This window comes from Tachyglossus aculeatus, chromosome 12, assembly GCF_015852505.1.
Source record: "Tachyglossus aculeatus isolate mTacAcu1 chromosome 12, mTacAcu1.pri, whole genome shotgun sequence".
In the NCBI taxonomy this organism is placed as follows: Eukaryota; Metazoa; Chordata; class Mammalia; order Monotremata; family Tachyglossidae; genus Tachyglossus; species Tachyglossus aculeatus.
Genome location: NC_052077.1, coordinates 5276669 through 5297370, shown reverse-complemented (window position 1 = coordinate 5297370; position 20702 = coordinate 5276669). Strand labels below are relative to the sequence as shown.

The 20702-nt window shown below is 42.1% G+C and overlaps 1 protein-coding gene across 2 annotated transcripts in view; it reads left to right on the top strand.

Moving 5' to 3' along the window:
* The window catches only part of COL25A1 (collagen type XXV alpha 1 chain), a 561710-nt gene that overhangs the window by 510197 nt on the left and 30811 nt on the right, over positions 1 to 20702 (top strand). The window contains exons 24-31 of one of the 2 annotated variants that reach the window (XM_038755133.1): positions 919 to 942; positions 1582 to 1626; positions 5523 to 5567; positions 9436 to 9516; positions 11411 to 11473; positions 12029 to 12079; positions 13825 to 13851; positions 19951 to 19986. In XM_038755133.1, coding sequence (XP_038611061.1) covers positions 919 to 942; positions 1582 to 1626; positions 5523 to 5567; positions 9436 to 9516; positions 11411 to 11473; positions 12029 to 12079; positions 13825 to 13851; positions 19951 to 19986 — 372 coding nt within the window. The remainder of the gene's footprint in view (positions 1 to 918; positions 943 to 1581; positions 1627 to 5522; positions 5568 to 9435; positions 9517 to 11410; positions 11474 to 12028; positions 12080 to 13824; positions 13852 to 19950; positions 19987 to 20702) is intronic. The other variant, XM_038755134.1, reaches the window with a different exon arrangement.

The window sequence follows — 20702 nt, the reverse complement described above, 5'->3', positions numbered from 1 at the left end:
CAACAGAGTTGGTAGAAATATTCCCTGCTCACAACAAGCTTAAAGTCCGGAGGGGGTGACAGACGTTAATATAAATAAATTATGGCTATGCACAATAAATGCTGTGGGACTGAGTAAGGGGTGAATAAAAGGAGCAAATTCAAGTGCAGGAGCCTGCCTCTTCCAAAATATAAGCTCAAGAATAAACCTAAAAATCTCCTAAGAGGACAAGGTACTCACTAGGCTTGAAAAATCAATCCCTAAAGCAGGAATCAACAGTCCTTACTCCTTGGCTTCTATAAATTTGAGGGCACAAAACTCTGAACCCCACATTTTGTAACTGTGTCATTTAGTTTTCTCCATTTGTCATTTATGCCTTGTGTGATTATTTTGCACCCATTATGTTTTTCAGTGGAACTGAAATGAACGTGGGTGATTTTATTGAAGAACTATAATTTTATCTTAATGTTTGTAAATTAAAAAAAACTCTTCAACTCATTGGAGATGTCATGAGGGTATTTGTTAGAGGTTCCATTAATTAATACAGCTGCAGCACTTGTAGAGAAATTTTAAACTTTTTATCTGCAGTGATTCATACTTTTTAAACTTTTTGTAACTATACAATGATTCCTAGTTGAAATAGCAGACATTTATTTGACAGATGGCTCTCTGGCTTTTCTTATGTACAGAGAAAAACATTTTAAAATTTAAAAAAGAAATGGGAAATACACAAACTAGTTCTAATCCAAAGACTAGTGAATTAGAATATATCCATCGAACTTTAGGAACATATGGTCATCAGACTTTTCCAGTACTTTAAAATTTTTTCTGGGAGATTAAATGAAGAGTCAGAAAAGCTCGATATTATAGCCATGTAATTTTTTATTTCTGCATGCAACACTGTTAACACTGCCTTTTGTTGATACATTTTTCCAACAGAGGATTACCACCTTAACAGTCACGGTAATTTCTATTGCATGCTTTATTTGGGTTTGTGATTATTTCCTTTCTGTTAATTTAGGTGCATGTTAGATTTCTAGTGACATAGCAATCATGTGTAACTGATACTTTCCTTTGTTTTCACCGGCGTGTAAGCATTGTTAGACTAAAATGAATTCAGTAAAATTCTTTCCTTAAGATGATGACAGCCCCAAATTTGAAATTCATGGTGCTCTGATCATATTACCCAGGCAGAACATTACAAAGCCAGTAGAAGCTTTCTTTGTTGTTTGTGATAAGCTTAATTTATCTAATGGTCATTATTTGGCTATTTTAAAATTCATCAGAGGGATATCTCATATTCATTTCTCAGAAATTTAAGGGATGTCATGGTAGCAAGTAAAACAAAAGAGTAAATGAAAATGCAGTTCTTGCATTTCTCCTGCTTTGGTCCATTTAAGGATACAAGCTACCTTCATTTCTGTTTTGATATTCTGGGATATGAGAGATTTTCCGAATGAAAGTTGATCATCTGAGATTTTTTTTCCCTCATCAAACGATTTTCCTAAAAATTTTTTGTTAACAAAGGTAACAGCACCCTACCATGTTCTAGATATGAGAGTTGTAAAGTGTCATCCGAGTAATTTTCTTTTTCTTTCCTAGGGCCCCCCAGGACCACCTGGACCTCAGGGATTACAAGGACCAAAGGTTGTCTGTTATCTCACTTGATTTTTCTCAGGGGGTCATAACCAAAAAAATTAAGGGTAGGATTGAAGACTGAAATGGAGGAGGAATGCAAAGTAAGGGGTGGAGGGAAAATCCTATTGGAAGGGGCCAAGACTTGGCTGTGCTTTGTATCAGTAGGAGTTCTGAGAGAGGAGACCAGAAGGAAGGGAGGGGATGGGATAACGGAAAGAATTGGGATTAAGAGATACAAGGAGTTAAAGAAACAATCAGCAAAATGATCTCCCTACAGTGATGTACCTAAGGCAAATAAAAACCAGATTCACTCTGGTCCAGGCACTCGGCTATTCCATCTTGACTACTAAAGCCTCTCACTTATCTCCCCACCTCCAGTCTCTACCCTCTCCAGTCCACACTTCACTCTGCTCCCAGATCATTTTCCTAAAACCGTATCATCCTCGACATTTCCCCCCTCTCCTCAAAAACCTTCAAAGGTGGCCCATGCCACCTGCTTCAAGCAGAAACTCCAGACCACTGGCTTTAAGATACTCCATCAGCTCTCCTCCTGAAAATCAACTGTCTTCTCCCACTACTCCCAGGCCTCGATTTCATCTGTTGCTCCCGACCTCTGCCTCGTGCCCTCCCCGTTGTCTGGAACTCCCTCCCCTCCCTCCCTCACACCTGACAGAGCTTCTGAGACACACCTCCTCCAGAAGATCTCCCCTGATTCATTTCTAATCTTCAGTCAATCAGTAGTATTTACTGAGCTCTTAGCCTGTGGAGAGCCCTGCACTAAGCAATTGGGAGAGTATAGTATGAGCATGAGAAGCAGCATGGCATAGTGGATAGAGCACAGGCCTGAGAGTCAGAAGGTCATGGGTTCTAATTCCGGCTCTGCCATTTGTCTGCTGTGTGACCTTGGGCAAGTCACTTCACTTCCCTGTGCCTCAGTTGCCTCATCTGTAAAATGGGGATTGAAACTCTGAGCCCCAGGTGAGACAGGGACTGTGTCCAGCTCGATTTAGTTGTTTCCACCCCTGCACTTAGTAGTAATAATAATAATAATGGCATTTATTAAGTGCTTACTATGTGCAAAGCTCTGTTCTAAGCGCTGGGGTGGTTACACAGTGATCAGGTTGTCCCATGGGGGGCTCACAGTCTTCATCCCCATTTTACAGATGAGGGAACTGAGGCCCAGAGTAGTCAAGTGACTTGTCCAAAGTCACACAGCTGATAACTGGCGGAGCCGGGATTTGAAGCCATGACCTCTGACTCCAAAGCCCAGGCTCTTTCCATTGAGCCACGCTGCTTCTCCAGTACAGTGCATGGCACATAGTAAGCACTTAATAAACACCACAATTACTATCATTATCATTATTATTATTCCTCTAGACTATAAGATCACTGTGGGCAGAGATTGTCTCAGTTTATTGTTGTATTGTACTTTCCCAAGTGCTTAGTATAGTGCTCTGCACATAGTAAGCGCTCAATAAATAAGAATGAATGAATGAATAGTAGAGGTAGTAGACAGCGTGGCCTAGTGGAAAGAGCCCGGGCTTGGGAGTCAGAGGTCACGGGTTCTAATCCCAACTCTGTTGCTTGTCAGCTGTGTGACTTTGGACAAGTCACTTAACTTCTCTGGGCCTCAGTTACCTCGTCTGTAAAATGGGATGAAGACTGTGAGTCCTACGAGGGACAACCTGATTACCTTGTATCTACCCCAGCTCTTAGAACAGTGCTTGGCACATAGTAAGCGCTTAACAAATACCAACATTATTTATTTATGTATTTAATCCCGATCCTCAAGGACTTCACAGTCTAACTAGGGAGAGAGACATTAAAACTTCAGCACTTCTGTGCCACCTAAGCACTTGGGTACTTCCCAACATTCCTTGAGCCTTTGCGTCTATTAATTCTTTCAAACTGTAATTTATTTTAATGTCCCTTTTCCCAACTAGAATGTAAGCTCCTTGAGAACTGGGATCATCTCTACTAATTCTCTTGTGCTCTCCCAAATGTTTAGTGCAAGCTCATTGAGTAAGCACTCAAGACTATCGATTGATAGACTGAATGACGAATGTATTAAACCTCTGAAAAAATAGGCTTTAGAGCAAACTTTATTTACCTAAAATAAGCTTGCCCATATATATATATATAAGAATATGAGTCTTTTTGTCTAGAAGTTTTTAAAGTATTAAGAACCAGGTGCCCAAAATATACAATTTAACCTTATTTGATGCATAATTGTGTGATGCATAGTGTATAGTTGTATGAAGCAGACAGTCAAGTTATTTACAGATGATATTTTATGTCTGTGGTCTCAGGCATATCATGGGGAGTGAGGTAACACTTGTAAACGTTGAAACATTTTTCAACTCTAGGGGTTGAAAGACTCAAATCAAATTTGGAATTTAAATTGATAAAACACTACTCGAATATTAACCCTTAAAATGGGCTTGACTGATGTCTTGAACATCAAATAGCTCTTAAGGAACAACATTTTGATGAGTGAAAGGTAAATGAATCCATAACATATGGATTACATTTCCCTTTAAATGCACATGAGTTTAAACATTTGGAGGAAATGCCTGGGAGAACATTTGCTGTGGAACCCAGAAGGGGGAAAAATAAGACATTTAGTGAAGGCAGGGTGTTTCCAGGTGTGCCCGGCTATCATGGCATGGCCTGGGGTACTCTGCGCCCTGGCCTCAGGGGAGAAAAGGAAATGGGAAGTGGAGAAATCTCCCTCCCCCTCCTCCCATTTTGTTTTTATTTCATGTTTTGAAACCGATACCTGAATCAGAAAGCTCAAATTTCAAGTTCATACCCTTTAAGTTTTACCTCATGAGACTTACCCTGGCCATTTTAGCCGGTGGTTTCTACGCTTGCCCAGACGGCTTTCTTTAAAATGCAGACCCACGACGAGCCACTCAAGCCTTCAACAGTCATTTTTGTAAAGTTTCCTTAGGCCACAGTTGGGGAGTCAGGCACGTTTTTAATGGAATCTAGCTTGTGGAATTCATCTCCATGCAGATGTTACATCGTTATTGAATAAAAGTCAATAGTTCAGAGGATTTCTGTTGACTCGTTATCTTTCAAAATGCAAAACCGTCCAAGTAAGTCCTATGGCATTGGCGATAATCTTTGTAAAAGTTTATATTTCTATTCCAACTGGTGCTCTTCAGTCAAATCAGGGAAAACAATCTTTGCACTTTATTAAAGGATTTAATAAATCCAAACAGTAAACAGTCAACAGCAAAACAGTAAATGGTCAATAGCATGGTTACTAACGCAGTGGGCAATATTAAATTGTTTAATGAATAGCAGCTGGTCCATTGGTTTACTCTGTCCTCTGATTATCCTTTTCTTGATCCTAAGAAACAGTTGATTTACATTCAAGGTTCAAACCCTGTCAGTTAAGCTGTTTTCTAATACACCCAGCATTTCCTTTTATTGTATTTTGGCAAAATATTTGCACTTCTCTCTTTTCCCCACCTGGAAATTGAGTGAGATATTGCAAAAGTTTGGGGAAAATTTTACTGTGGCTCCCAAATCTTGAAACAGGGCCCTGCCCACCTGGTTTGGAGTTCATATAGGTTTACTTTCATTGTAAATTGGCAGCTCACTTCTCCCTATACATCTCTCCCAAGGTGAGAACTATAATGGGAAAATCAAATCCTGAGTGCTTACAAGTATAGTGACAGACAAATTTCCAGAAAATATCACTTCACGTCGATAAGATTTGCACTTTGATAATTATAATAGGGTTTTTATGAGGATCTGTTCCTAGATATTCCTGTTTGTTTCATCTGATGTGCTTGCAGGTAGAAGTGTGTGTTGTAATGACTAGCATCTTTTATTTAATGTAGTTTCTTATCAATGATAACAGAGAAGGAAACACTATTGATCTCTTTCTGCAGGGAGAGCCAGGATCTCCAGGAACACCCGGAGCAGATGGAGAGCAGGTACATCCTGAAGACATTCAAAATTGTGATCTCATCAACAATCATGTTGATTTATGATGAAATCATTTTGTTTGAAGTTATGGCCTAGGAACCCAGAAATATCAATCCAGAACCCCATACCTCCCCACAGATTCTGCAGTGAAAACACTAAAAATCATTTGATTTTTTTTTTTTAGAAAGAACATTTTAAAACAGTGACCATTTCTTTTCAACTATCCTGATAGTGTTTGTTATACTGATGACTAATTGACTTCACAAATTATAAATAGCACAGCCTGGTTAATAGTCTTGCCTTTGTCAGTGAATCCAAACAATTAAAAATTAAATGATCCCATCATATTAGGAAAAGGGTCGGATGATTGCATCTGTATCTGTTGCACTGAGCATTCTAGATCTGCAGTTTGCTGTTGTTTGTTACCAAGGGAAAGATTGCACCAAATTTACAATTCCTTCAAAAAAGCAAGTTTAACTAGGGCATTTGCAGCCACTTCTGAAAAGTTGCTTTTTCTCTTTTTTATTATTAATAAAATAATAGCAACATTCATAATGATAATGATGATGGTGATAATAGCAGTTATAATAGTAATAATTGTTTAATTTGGCCAAGCACTGAACTTAGCACTGGGACAGATGTAAGATAATCAGGTCAGACCCAGTTCCTGTCCCACAAAGGGCTCACAGTCTAAAGGAGAGGGAGAATGGGTATTGAAGAAGAAACTGAGGAAACAGAGAAGTAAAGTGACTTGTCCAAGTTCTCATAGCAGGGAAGTGGTGGAGCTGGGATGAGAACTGAGTTCTTCTGACTTCCAAGCTTGTGATTTTTGCACTAGGCCAAATGGCTTCTAGAAAGTTTTACTAGACATAATGTAAAACCCTGACCTGTTTGTTATACGACCTCGTCTCTGGAAGAAAAACTTCACCCCTCTGCATCTCAGCTTTCTTAACGGAGAACACTGGCCCTTCATTTATCTCAGAGTAGGTGGTGAAGCCAAGGGGTGGTAAAACATTAGCAAATTGGCAGATTTGTAAATGCTTTGAGATTCTTAAAAGGATGGTAGAAATGAAAAATGCCGCAGATTTACTTTTCATATTGGCATTTTAAGCAGCATGGCCTTTTCAGTAAAATAGCATTTGTTACACACAGATGGCAAAGTGTGATTAAATATGAAACTTGTCTCGGCGTAGCCAATTTGCTGTCTCTGGCAAGTTCTTCAAATTTGAGGTCAACAACAGCTTCATTCGGTTTCATGATGTCCTCAACAATTTCTGTAATGATGAGGAAAGGCATAAAGATCTATGCTGGATGCAGGATATTGCCAATGCCACCTGTAGTGTGTGTAACTTGTGACCCATTGTCAGTTCCATGCATTTTTTTTAATTTGTCGAGCACTTACTATGTGCCAGGCACTGTATTAAGCACTGGGGTAGATACAAGCTAATCAGATTGGACACAGCCCATGTCTCTCTCAGGGCTTACAGTCTCAATTCCCATTTTACAGATGAGGTAACTGAGGCATAGAGAAGTTAAATGACTTGTCCAAGATCACACATCTGACAAATGGCAGAGCCAGGATTAGAATCCAGGTCCTCTGACTCCCAAGCCCCTGCTCCTTCCACTAGGCCACCCTGCTTTTTTTTAATGGTATTTGTTAAGCGCTTACTCTGTTCCAGGCACTGTACTAAACTCTGAGGTAGGTTCAAGCTAATCACGTGGGCCACAACCCAGTGTCCCACATGGGGCTCCAGTCTTAATCTCCATTTTCCAGATGAGTTAACTGAGGCAGAGAGAAGTGAAGTGACTTGCCCAAGGTCCCACAGCAGATAAGTGCAGAACTGGGATTAGCACTCAGGTCCTTCTGGCTCTGAGTCCCATGCTGCGTGCACTAGGCCACGCTGCTTCTTGAGGACCTTCTGATTGTATGGTTCCACCCTAAAAGGCGTGAAATGGAGATTCGACACAAGAAAAGGCAGAATCCTGCTCTCAAGGAGCTTACAATCTAGATGGTCCCACTGGCCACTATCCCTTTCCCCCTCCTCTCCCATCCACCCCCACTTTTCCTGTCTCCTCTCCCCTCTCTTTACAAAGAGTCATTCTGCCCTGCCATATGATGATGATGATGGTATTTGTTAAGCGCTTACTATGTGCAAAGCACGGTTCTAAGCGCTGGGGAGGTTACAAGGTGATCAGGTTGTCCCATGGGGGGCTCACAGTCTTAATCCCCATTTTACAGATGAGGTAACTGAGGCACAGAGAAGTTAAGTGACTTGCCCAAAGTCACACAGCTGACAACTGGCAGAGCCGGGATTTGAACCCATGACCTCTGACTCCAAAGCCCGGGCTCTTTCCACTGAGCCACGTTGCCCTGGCCAGTGGAACTTGCTGTCAGTCATCGTATTCCCCACTGTGAGACGTAGAGAAGCAGCGTGGCCGAATGGCAAGAGCCCAGGCTCGGGGGTCGAGGACAAGGGTTCTAATCCCTCCTCCTTCACTTGTCTGCTGTGTGACCTTGGGCAAGTTACTTTCCTTCTCTGGGCTTCAGTGACCTCATCTGGCAAATGGAGGTTAAGACTGTGAGCCCCACAAGGGACAACCTGATGACCCTGTATCTACCCCAGCACTTAGAACAGTGTTTGGCACATAGTAAGCGCTTAGCAAGTACTGTAATTATTATTATGTATTCTGTTGTGTTTCACTGATCATTGACGTTTTCCACAGCCAGTGGGAACGTGGGTTCTAATCCCAGCTCCGCCACTTGTCTGCTGTGTGATCTTGGGCAAGTCGCTTCACTTCTCTGTGCCTGTTACCTCACCTATAAAATGCCGATTAAGACTGTGAGCCCCACATGGGACAACCTGATTACTTTGTATCTACTCCAGCGCTTAGAACAGTGCATGGCACATAGTAAGCACTTAACAAATACCATTATTGTTGTTGTTATCATTGTTATTAATTGTAGAGTTTTTTATGGAGGAGAATTCACACAATACCATCAAGCATTTTGAAGGTTGAAAGGGGGTGGATTTGCTGATTTGTTACAAGCCTCAGGTACTTAGCACCCAACCTGCACTTTGCTCAATGGAAAGAGCAAGGGCTTGGAAGTCAGAGGTCATGGGTTCAAATCCCAACTCTGCCAATTGTCAGCTGTGTGACCTTGGGCAAGCCACTTAGCTTCTCTGTGCCTGTTACCTCATCTGTAAGATGGGGATGAAGACTGTGAGCCCCACGTGGGACAACCTGATCACCTTCTATCCTCCCCAGTGCTTAGAACAGTGCTTTGCACATAGTAAGTGCTTAACAAATGCCATCGTTATTATTATTATCAGCAGAATCACTGGGTTAGTGGGTGGCGCTCAGGTCTAAGGCATGACTGCCTGTGGTCAGTTCCCTCTGGATTTCACAGCATCTCGGAAGAGTTTTCCAAATTGCATCAAGTCCTGGGAGGACTCAATCTGGGACAGGGTCCTTATTTGGGTATCCCAACAGGGAGGGTGATATGACATCATCATAATAATAACTGTGGTATTGCGTTGAGTGTTTCCTATGTACCAAGCACCGCACTAAGCACCGGGGTAGATATCATATAATAAGCTCAGACCCAGTCCCTGTCCCACATGGGGCACAACATCTTAGCAGAAGGGAGAATAGATTTTTTTTTAATAGTATTTCTTAATCCTTCAATTGTTTTTATTGAGCACTTACTATGTGCAGAGCACTGTACTAAGCTCTTGCCAGAGCAATCAGAGTTGTTTAAACTGCAAGCCTCAGGTTCCGTTCACCTGCCCTTGGGCCTGCCTGTTCGGGAAATACGCCCAAGTTGGGATCTAAGGAACGTTATGAACTGTGAACTCAGAAGTGTTGTATTTTCAGGGTCTGAAAGGCTCGAAGGGAGACATCGGGGACTCTGGCCTTCCGGGGGAGAAGGGAGGAATTGGACTCCCTGGGTTACCGGTAAGTTGGTAAAATGTTTTTCTCTTTTGTGATTAACTTCTGGTCTGGGGCTGGAGAAGGGTGGCGAGAGCAGTGAGTGGGAGAAACTGTCCTATTCAATCAACGGTACTTATTGAGCCCTTACTGTGTGCGGAGCACTATGCTAAGCACCTGGGAGAGTACAGTCAAATTGGTAGACAAGATTCCAGCCCTTGGGGAGCAGGCAGTCCAAGGCTTGACCAAGAGGAGTCCCGTGCAGGTCACAGAAACGACACCCTTATCTGGGACTCATGGCTTCCTCCTCTCAAGGGGGACTGTGTGGTGTTTGTCTTCCTCTAGCCCCCGCAGATGCCCTTTTTGCAGATCCCCCAGACTGTATCTTGGGTGCCCTGCCTGCAGATTGCTAGATGACGGCTCCTGTGGGCCTGAGAGCAGGGTTGGCTACCTCCTGGTTGGACCACACTCCCCCAGCCTCCTGCCCTTGAAAGAATGAACTGTACTGTAACTATTATTATGTATTCTGTTGTGTTTCATTGATCATTGACGTTTTCCACAGCCAGTGGGAACGTGGGTTGGAGCAGTTGCTTCAAGAGAGTTCAGTGATAATGGTGACATGGCCAGACAGCTTTCATTCAATCTTATTATTGAGTGCTTACTGCATGCAGAGCATTGTACTAAGTACTTGGAGAGTTCAAAATAGCAATAGACAGATACACTCCCTGCCCACAACTAGCTAACTGTCTAGAGGGGGAGACGGTCATTAATATAAATAAATGACAGATATGTACGTAAGCACTGAGGGGCTGGGAGGAGTGGTCGAATGAAGGAAATTTTTGTCACTGTCATGTCAGCAGAGAGAAGATAACAGTGGGGGTTCATTCATTCATTCAATTGTATTTATTGAGCGCTTATTGTGTGCAGAGCACTGTACTAAGCACTTGGGAAGTACAAGTCGGCAACAGATGGAGCCGGTCCCTACCCAACAACGGGCTCACAGTCTAGAAGGGGGAAACAGACAACAAAACATTCATTCATTCAATCATATTTATTGAGCGCTTACTGTGTACAGAGCACTGTACTAAGCGCTTGGGAAGTATAGATCGGCAATGTATAGATACGGGTATAGTGGTACCAATACCATCCATACCATAGCATTAGTGGTACCAATGCCATCCTATCAATACCATATGAGATGGTGTCAATACCATCAGAATAAATAGAATTATAGCTATATACACATTATTAATAGAGTAAATAGAGTTATAGTGGCAAGAGCCCGGATTTGGGAATCAGGGGTTGTGGGTTCCCAACGGCTCTGCCGCGTGTCTGCTGTGTGATCTTGGGCAAGTCACTTAGCTTCTCTGGGCCTCAGTGACCTCGTCTGTAAAATAGGGATGAAGACTCCCAAATCCCTCCAGGCACAGCAGGGTTCAGGCTGCTCCAGCTAGGATTTGTAACACCCCACTACCCAGAGATCCAAAATGTTTGGACAAATGAGCTGTTTTGGTACAAAACCATAAAAAGAGGGAGAGAGAATAACCTCCTTCCTCCTATGTACTAGTGACCTTATAAAGCGGGTCACGGAGAAGCAGCATGGTATAGAGGATAGAGCACAGGCCTGGCAGAAGGTCATGGTTCTAATCCCCTCTCTGCCACTTGTCCGCTGTGTGACCTCGGGCAAGTCATTCTCTGTGCCTCAGTTTCCTCATCTGTAAAACGGGGATTGAGACTGTGAGCTCCACGCGGGACTTTGTCCAACCCAATTTGCTTGTATCCACCCCGGAGCTTAGTTCCTGGCACATAGGAAGCGCTTAACCAATAGCATTGTGTACTAAAGGAGCGACAGGTTGCTGCAGCAAAATGGGATTTGTGACAGTGGAGGATCTGACATGATTATTTTCTCTGCTTCCTGTAGGGTTCTAATGGCGCGAAAGGAGAAAAAGGAGACTCGGGTCTGCCTGGTCCTCAGGGCCCTTCCGTAAGTCGCTGACTGCCCAACCCCCTCGGCTCTACACAGACCTCAGGAAAGCAGGCCCATGGTTTGCCCAGGCCCGACCTGAACCAGGTGGTTAAACAACTGCTCACGGCTTGGTGTGTCAGACCGAGAGGAAATTTCCATCAGCCCGGCCCAGTGGGCTCTGTCTCCGGGGAGCAGCGTAGAAGTGATTTTTCAGAGCACTGTCTGGCCCCAAGGAGGAAAAAAATCAATGCTTTTCCATCGCAACTTGCAGGCAGGGCTCTTGTGGGTGCAAAATGGAGTTACCGTTCTCTCTGGAGCCATCTCCTTGGTATTAGAGAGTGAACCAGCAGTTTCGGCCTCACGTTATTTCTTAGTAATTAATCGTGGGGGAGGTGGGAGGATTCCATTACTTTCCCTTTTCTGAAAAGAGTTGTTTCTTTGAAGGTATTCTTTAGTATAGAACTCCTCTTTATGCTGTTGTCAGGGACAGAAGCCGAGAATGAGAGTGAGGGAGCGGAATCAGACCAGCCGTAAATAGAATCAGGACTAACTCCATCTTGTTTTGATCTGTAGATTATTGGACCGCCAGGACCGCCGGGTTCTCATGGCCCACCAGGGCCTATGGTAAGTCTCTTTTCACCAAAACAGAGTGTTGTATTCCTCAACCAGCGACAGGAGCACATCACCAAGTCTACAGATGCATTTGGGCTTGTTTAGTGAGCAGTGAGTGAATATTAGCCATGCGGTACTCATTGAGAAACGTACCTCATGGAAACCAAGAGGTGTACCAATGTGGATTGCTCTTTATTGCTCTTTACTGACATAGTGCATCGTTTCCTGCTAGTAGGAAGGCAGAGATGGGCTAGACTGGGACAGAAAAGCTCTAAAACTAGGATGGCATTGTGTGACCTTCGTCAAGTCATTTAGCCCGTTAGTCGTAGTCCCATTGGTAATGTGGTGGTGATGATCGTTGTGGCTACTAAGAGATTTTTCAAGGGCTTTGAAATGAAAGGTTTGACCTGAACACTAAGTAGCTGTCATGGTAGATTAATTTAAATCCATTAGCTTGTTGTATTACTATTATTAAAAATTCAAACTGCTAACTGTTGCACTGAAATATATTTGATCATATATAGATGAAAATGGTGTCTATATTCATTCAATTGTATTTATTGAGCCCTTTCCGTGTGCATATATACCTAGACATTCATTTAGTTGTATTTTAGGGACCGTCTCTATATGTTGCCAACTTGTACTTCCCAAGTGCTTGTTACAGTGCTCTGCACACAGTAAGCGCTCAATAAATATGATTGAATGAATGAATGAATTGATTGAGCTCTTACTGTGTGCAGAGCACTGTACTAAGCACTTGGGAGAGTACAATATAACGAGACACATTTCCTGCCCTCACAAGCTTACAGTCATATGTATATATATATATATATATATATATATATATATATATATAATATTCTATTCAATCGTATTTACTGAGCACTTACTGTGTGCAGAGCACTGTACTAAGTGCTTGGAAAGTAATAATAATAATTGTGATATTTGTTAAACACTTACTCTTTGCTAGGCATTGTACAAAGCACTGGGGTGGATACAAGCACATCGGGTTAGACACAGTCCCTGTCCCACATGGGCTCACCCTCTTAATCCCCATTTTACAGATGAGGGAACTGAGGCCCAGAGAAGTGAAGTGACTTGCCCAAAGTCACACAGCAGACAAGTGGCAGAGCTGGGATTAGAACCCATGTCCCTCTGATCCCCAGGCCCATGCTCTATCCACTTGGCCATGCTGCTTCTCTATGTGTGTGTGTGTGTGTATAGACACACACACACACACATCCCTATATATATGATGTCTATATGTTTATATTCATTCATTCATTCAATCATATTTACTGAGCACTTACTGTGTGCAGAGCACTGTACTAAGCGCTTGGGAAGTACAAGTTGGCAACATATAGAGACGGTCCCTACCCAACAACGGGCTCACAATCTAGAAGAATATAGACACCATTCTCATCAAGAACTGGAATGGGCATGAGCAAGTCAAATAATTCATCTGTCTACCTCCAGTTACTCTGATGGTTTCTGCTCAGAACACCTCCCCCTCTTTCCAACAGAGTGTAAAAAGCCCTTGAGAGATGACAGAACTTTGTTCTTGATAGTCCCCTACCAGAGTGGCACTTCATTAGCTCAAGATCCAAACACCATAATTGTACGTCTAGCGAAGGGTAGTCTTAGGACACAAAGGTGAAGGGGCTGGTTTCTGATGTAGGTGGTATTTTTCAATTCTGTAAGCCAGCTGGTGGCAATTATGGACTAGTTCTTAATCAAAAGCTGTGCTCTGTTTCCAGGGACCTCATGGGCTTCCCGGACCAAAGGTAAGCAAATGTTTCCCCAGATCTTGAAACAGACACTTTTTATACTCTGTTTCTTGTTGAGCACAGTGATGCATGTTGCTATGTTTGTCTCTGTCTCATTTATTTGTCAGATAATGTTGATGTTCCTTAATCTTTAAGCATCTGGATGTTTAAAATATCCTGACATAATCAGGATCCATAGAATCAGTCCCAACCAATGGGAATGCTCCAATCCAGAGACTGGCTATTCTTCTATTTGCAATTCTTGGGAGCCCCACGACTTTCTAAAGTTGTTTGGCCAGGCCAATTTAATTTAAAAAGCCACCAGCTGTTTGCTGAAGGTTTTAAACCAGATCAGTTCTTATTTTGATTAGAAGACTGAGCGTGGGAGTCAAATTCTCATTTTAGGGGTAGGGTTGGACCTTGGGGAATAACAATCAATCAGTGGTATTTGTTGAGTGCTTACTGTGCAAAGCACTGTACTAAGTGCTTGGGAGAGTGCAGTTCAGCTTACGGTTTAGAGGAAGCGACAGACATTTAATGTCTGGACATGGACATATGGATAGTGGACATGTTTGGGTTTTTATTTCTTCCTCCATTCCCACTCACCCCAGGAACCTTTCCTCTGGTCAGTGCTCCTGGGGGATTGTTTTAACTTTACTTCCAGCCATCTCGAATGCATGCAAAGTTGATATATAAAATTCATATTTGATTTTACAAATCACCCTTTGCCTTAATTACAGAGAGATGGAATGTTTTTATTTTGTTCCCCAACTCCCGGTATTACTCAAACAGGTGATCCCCAGATCATGAACTGGGTTCTGAAACTAGGTGCCCATGGCCCATGCTTCCAGATACTCTGAACCCTCTCCTCTTACCTCCCCACCCCCTCAGCCAATTTTTCATGATCATTCTTAATCTACAGGCACAATAATTGTCAGCCCTTGTAAGATTTTTACCTAAGTAGAAAATAATTGTCAGCCCTTGTAAGGTTTTTACCCAAGTAGAAGAAAAAAAAAAACTGAATCTCTTTGGGAGAGAAACAGAAACCTTGTAATCAAGCCATCAGTGGTATTTATTGAGTGCTTACTGCGTGCACAGCATTGTCCTAAGCACTTGGGAGACTACAATATACAATCCCTGCCCACAAGGACCTTAAATTCTAGAGGCTCTCCTATCTGTTCAGCAAAGCAGGAGGAGAAACACTGTACTAAGGATCAATTCTGTAGTTACTGTGCCCCTTTACTCAGCCTTCCAAGACTGTTCTTGGCATTTTTAATGACCATCCGTTCCGTCCCATTTCATAAGGCACAAACATGAACAAACTTGAGTAGTACACAGTGTTAGCACATTGTCTTCCATCTTGGTGCTATTTTGAAAAGAGCATTTTATCCCACAGGAACAATAATTGCCCGGCTCTTCTTTTTTTCAAAAGGCGCTTCAAAGTAGTTACATAGTCTTGAACCAGAGTGACATTCTCTTTCACTCTGAGGACTGGTCCCATAAATATTAGAAGCACTCTAAAACACTTAAATTTTCACCCATATTTTCTCCAACCAGATGCCACAGGGTATGCACCTGATTCATTGTAAATTTATCTCACTGAAAACTAAGGCAGTGGTTGCTATGGGGTAAGCAACTTTTTTTTTAGTTAAACCGTCAGCAACAACCCCTGCTAATAATGATATTATTCCAGCCCATATTCCACTGGGAGGTATTTTAAATGCTTAAAGATTTAGAATGTCTATATATATATAAGACTGTCTGCACATTCCAGTTGGCTATTCTAGGAGAGTGGGCATCCAGTGCCCAGCACCTCTCTGAATTCCTTGGCACCTGTGACAGGAGTCCTTCGTCCCAGGTGCGTAGTGCAAAATTGGAATGCATTTCCAGATATCCGGGTGACACAAATGTCGAAGATGATTCCCTATCTCACAGCACATCCCCATAGACTGGAATCGGACTTTGGTCTGACTGACCGTCTGTGGCAACAATCCCGATTGAGATCGTTGCATCTCGACTCCGTGTTAATTCCCAAACTGGAATTTGCAGACATTTTAATGACTGGCTCTCTTCTGTCCCAGCTTTTACCACCCAAAATAGCAACCAAATTTGGCATTTACTTTTGCATTTAGGGTGAACCAGGGTTAAATGGTCTTAAAGGATTGAAGGGTGAACCGGGTCAAAAGGGTGACAGAGGACCCCTTGGTCTTCCAGTAAGTAAAGAAAGCTTTTTGATTTCAGTGCAAATCTCAAACTTCTCTTTCTATTCTTCACCAAGAACTCTGGTTTACTCAGAAGCACAGTTTTGTGGTTAAAAATCATTTTTAAGATATACCATGTTGGAACAGAGCAGCAGTCCTGTTTCATTTGCCTTGAGTGTGTACTTGTGTCAGAAGTAACACCCTATTCCAATGCTGTCACTGTTCCATCATATTTCACTTGCATACATGCCAACCCTTCCCAATCTGGGAAAATAGTGTGCCTTCATCCTTATTTTTCCCTTTAGCGAACAAGTTCCCATTTTTTTTTCTTCCTGATCCCTTCAAAAAATCACTGGAAATCCAATGCATTTTAAAGCCCTCCCCCTCCCCAATTTCCTTTTCTACCCTAGAATCCCACTCCTTAGTTTTCCAGTGTTGGCAGGTATGCAGTTGGTCATTGTTAATGGTGTGAAGTGCTGCTGTGACCCTGTATATTAATCACATTGTGTTTTGAATGTTTCATGTTGTTTGTTTTCCAAATGCCATTGGAGTGAGGGGAATCAATTGATCAATCAATGGATTTTTAGAGCGCTTACTATGTGCAGAGCACTGTACTAAGCACATACATCAGAGATAGCAGACACATTCCCTGCCCACATCGAGCTTACAGTATAGGGAGGAAGAAAGGAAAGAAAGCAATAGGAAAGGGAGTCCTTTATATAGGTTACTAAACTAAGGTAGAGGATTACCCTCCCCTTTCCTAGTGGTAGGAGGAGAAATGGTATTTATTAACTGCTTACTTTGTGGAGACCACTGTATTGAGTGCTGGGGAAAAAAAAAACCACACCAGTGAAAATTAAACACAATCCCTGGCCCTCTATAATATAAGAATAAGAGAGGGGATATAAGGAAGGATGAAATAGTGAAAACTCAAATACAAAACATAGCCAACCTACAGAAAGAATAAACACAAAACCCCTTGGGGTACATAATTCAGAGCCAGCCCAAAGGGCTGCAGTTATATATAAGTGAAAAGACCTAGTGGACTTAAATCTAGATGTGAGGTTGTTCTTGTAGATAAGATCACAAAATCCTCACAATCTGCTCTCACTTTTCAGTGTTAACAGTGCTAAGTAAACAAGTGCAGTGCTGAGTCTAGTGGCTTGAATCTTCCATTTTTAATAACAAAATTCATAGCAATTCCAACTGATTCATGCTTGGGGCTTAAAATACCCTGCTAATTATTACCCCTGTTATTATTCTTATGGCATTTGTGCTTACTATGTGCCGAGCGCTGTTTTAAGGGCTGGGGTAGAGACAGTTTAAGGTAGACGTAGTCTGTGTCCCAAATGGGGCTCATAATTAAAGTAAGAGGGAAAACAGATTTTACAGTTGAGGAAACTGTGGCACAGAGAATTTAAGTGACTTGCTCAATGTCACAGAGCAAGCAATTGTCAGAGCCACGATTAGAATCCAGGTCTTCGGACTCCAAGGCCCAGGGTCTTCTTATTAGGCGATGCTGCATGACCATTTGAAGTGACTCATAGCCACAAATATTGCCCCTACTGAAAGTCATGCCTTATTTACGTTAGAAATTACTGGAACAGTAGGGATAATACTGAAATAATTATTGTTTTGTAAACAATAACTGAGTCACATATGTGTTTCATTATATAGCATCATTTCGGCTGAAGGACCTATTTCATTTTTCTAATACAGTAGACCTTTGTTTTGTTTTTTTCCAAGCCACTCAGAATTGGCACAAATTATGGTAATTAATAATTGGATTAACTGTGAAAGAATTTAAATGGATGGTAATGTACACTATAGAAGAAAAAAAAAGTCACCATGTCTAATTCTCACTCGTGTATTCTTTCCCAGAATTTAGTCCAGTGCTTTGCACAGAGGGGAGGCTCATAAATACTATCACTAGCGCTAGTCACTTTGATACATAAAAGAATATTGCCAGAACAGTCGTATATCTTCCTAAATCGTCAATCCCCTAATCAATACATTTTAAAAGGACATAAAATAAACATCCATGCCTTTGAAATCCAACATCCATATCAAACTAGTGACAGTTAATGGTGCAGATTGAAATAAACATTGAAAATCTGTCCAACCCTCAGAGTTTAAACCCTACAAAATTGATCCCTGGCCTAATGTACCTTGCAGTAAGAAAAATGTTCACTCTGAGAACTAACCCAGAATGCTTTGAAAGGTTCCAAATTCAATCATCATTGAAAAATGCGTAGCAGGAAGTTTTGGGGTGATTTTGATTTTTTTTTTTGGTGGGATTTTTTTGAATGGTTCCTTTGCTTTGGGTTTTTGGGGGTTGGGGGCGGAGGGTGTGGTATTGGTTTTTGGCCTTTTCCCTTTCAGAGAAGTCTCTCTAGTGTTAACCAAAATGAACAAATTATGGCCAACTTTTAATAAAACGGAATTTAATTGTTATTCACAGTAATTCCACCAGAGGCCAGCCATCCCCTTAGTATGCCAAACTGCAGTTCCAGAAAAGAGCAAACTGTGCTTTGTCTTTACATAAGGGATTCAATTCTTTTTCATAAATACATTCATTTGCTTGTATTCTCAACTCTTCACTGAAAGTGAATAGTCCCTGTCCTGAGGCCCACAGCATAGCGTCGTGCCACTGTCTTCTTCAAAACCTGTAGAGAAATGAATCTATTGAACAGATTCATTATCCCCGTTTATCGTGACCTCTTCCCGCCCAGATTCATTTTAGAGATTCTTTTATGTAAAGGAAAAGTCAGTCGATGGAGTCACTTTTAAGAGATGGCTCAGAAATGGTAGGGCTACTTTAAACTATTTTTATGGCATTTATTAAGTGCTTGCTATGTGCAAAGCACTGTTCTAAGCGCTGGGGAGGTTACAGGGTGATCAGGTTGTCCCACTGGGGGCTCACAGTCTTAATCCCCATTTTACAGATGAGGGAACTGAAGCACAGAGAAGTTAAGTGACTTGCCCAAAGTCACACAGCTGACAGTTGGTGGAGCCGGGATTTGAACCCAAGACCTCTGACTCCAAAGCCCATGCTCTTTCCACTGAGCCACACTGCTTCTCTGTTCTATTCTCTATTCTATTCTATTTCTATTCTGTTTCTCATCCTCTGCGGAACAAATGCAGACATTAAGGGTCATTTGCCTTTACCTGTTTTAGACAGTTTCTGTAGTGAGAGGCATTTTTTTTTGTTGTTCTCTGCTCCTGATATCAAGGCACCTAATCCCATCCAGTCTGCCCTTGTCCTTTTGACAGCATTACCGATTTTACCACATATTGAGCAGCTTCCCTCTTCTGCTGTACTGCATTTTCCATTCTGGCTTACCTAGGCCAGATCAGGAGAAGAGTGAGAGAGAAAGAAAGAGAATGAGAGAGAGTGGGTGTGTGTGTGTAGGCATATGTGTATGAGTGTGTGGTATATGAACCCAGTTAAAGACAGACACACAATTACTGTATGGTAATAAACTCCCCTTTCAGGTTTGCTTTCCACTGATTTGCTCTGGTGCACTACCTTTCCCTGATGTTTCACCTGCTGTGGAAAGTGCTAGTCAATGGGGAGATAGCCTATTATGGCTCCGTTGACAATAAGAATGCAATCTATGATTATTCTAGCCATTACTTTGCAGTTCACATTATGAACATCGATTAACTTTCTAAAATTGTGGAATAGAAATGTCGTAAAAGTGCCACAAAATCTGAAGACATTTACTGTTTTGTGTTGTTTTTTTTTAAAAAAACTAACAAGTTGTAGTACTGTGATCCTCATTCCAGAACCCTGTAGTAGTGTGTATTTTGTTGTTGGAATTGTTATATTTGTTCATCAGCACCACTTACTAATCTCATGTTCTTGTCATTCGTGTTACCCCTTCCGTCCGTGCTTCCAACCTAAATCACACAGGGAGCATCTGGCTTAGACGGAAAGCCAGGATCCCGGGTGAGTCCTTCGTGTTCCTGTGGCATGCTTTGCTACCGAGTCCGTGTGCTTTACACCAGATACATCAGCCTAATTGATAGCGTGTTGCCTTGTCTTTAGTGCTGGGGCTGGTGGAAGGGGGAGGGAGACAGAAAAGAGAAGGCTGAGATTATTAGAGAATGGAGACCGTGATGTGTATATCAATCAGTGGTATTTATTGAGCACTTCGAGAGCACTGTACTAAGTGCTTGGGAGAGTACAATGTAACACAGTTCATTCAATCATATTTATTGAGCATACTAAGTGGTGCAGAGCACCATACGAAGCACTTGGGCAAGTACGATATGGCAAAAAACAGATACATTCCCTGCCCACAACAAGCTTACAGCATAGAGGGTATATGAAGCAGAAAATCATTGCACACCTTAGTAGAATGACCTACCTAAATGGTGACATGGCTCTTCTTGCCAAACACTTTGGCTCTGACCCAGACTCTCCTCTGTGATTTCTTGAGAGAATGTCCTCCCTCAGTGGGTTTAAAGAGAAAGTGACTCACCCCCTACTTGCTGTCTGTTCTCTATTGATGCTCTTCTAGGGAAGATGACTTCCTCCTGAGGATTACTAGTCTTCAGTGGCTCTGCCATTTGAATGCCGTCTTTCAGTGCTTTTTGCGCACCGTGGCTTTCATCAAGAAGCCCACAATGGTTTTGAGCGCTATGAGACTCCAAAATGTTAGG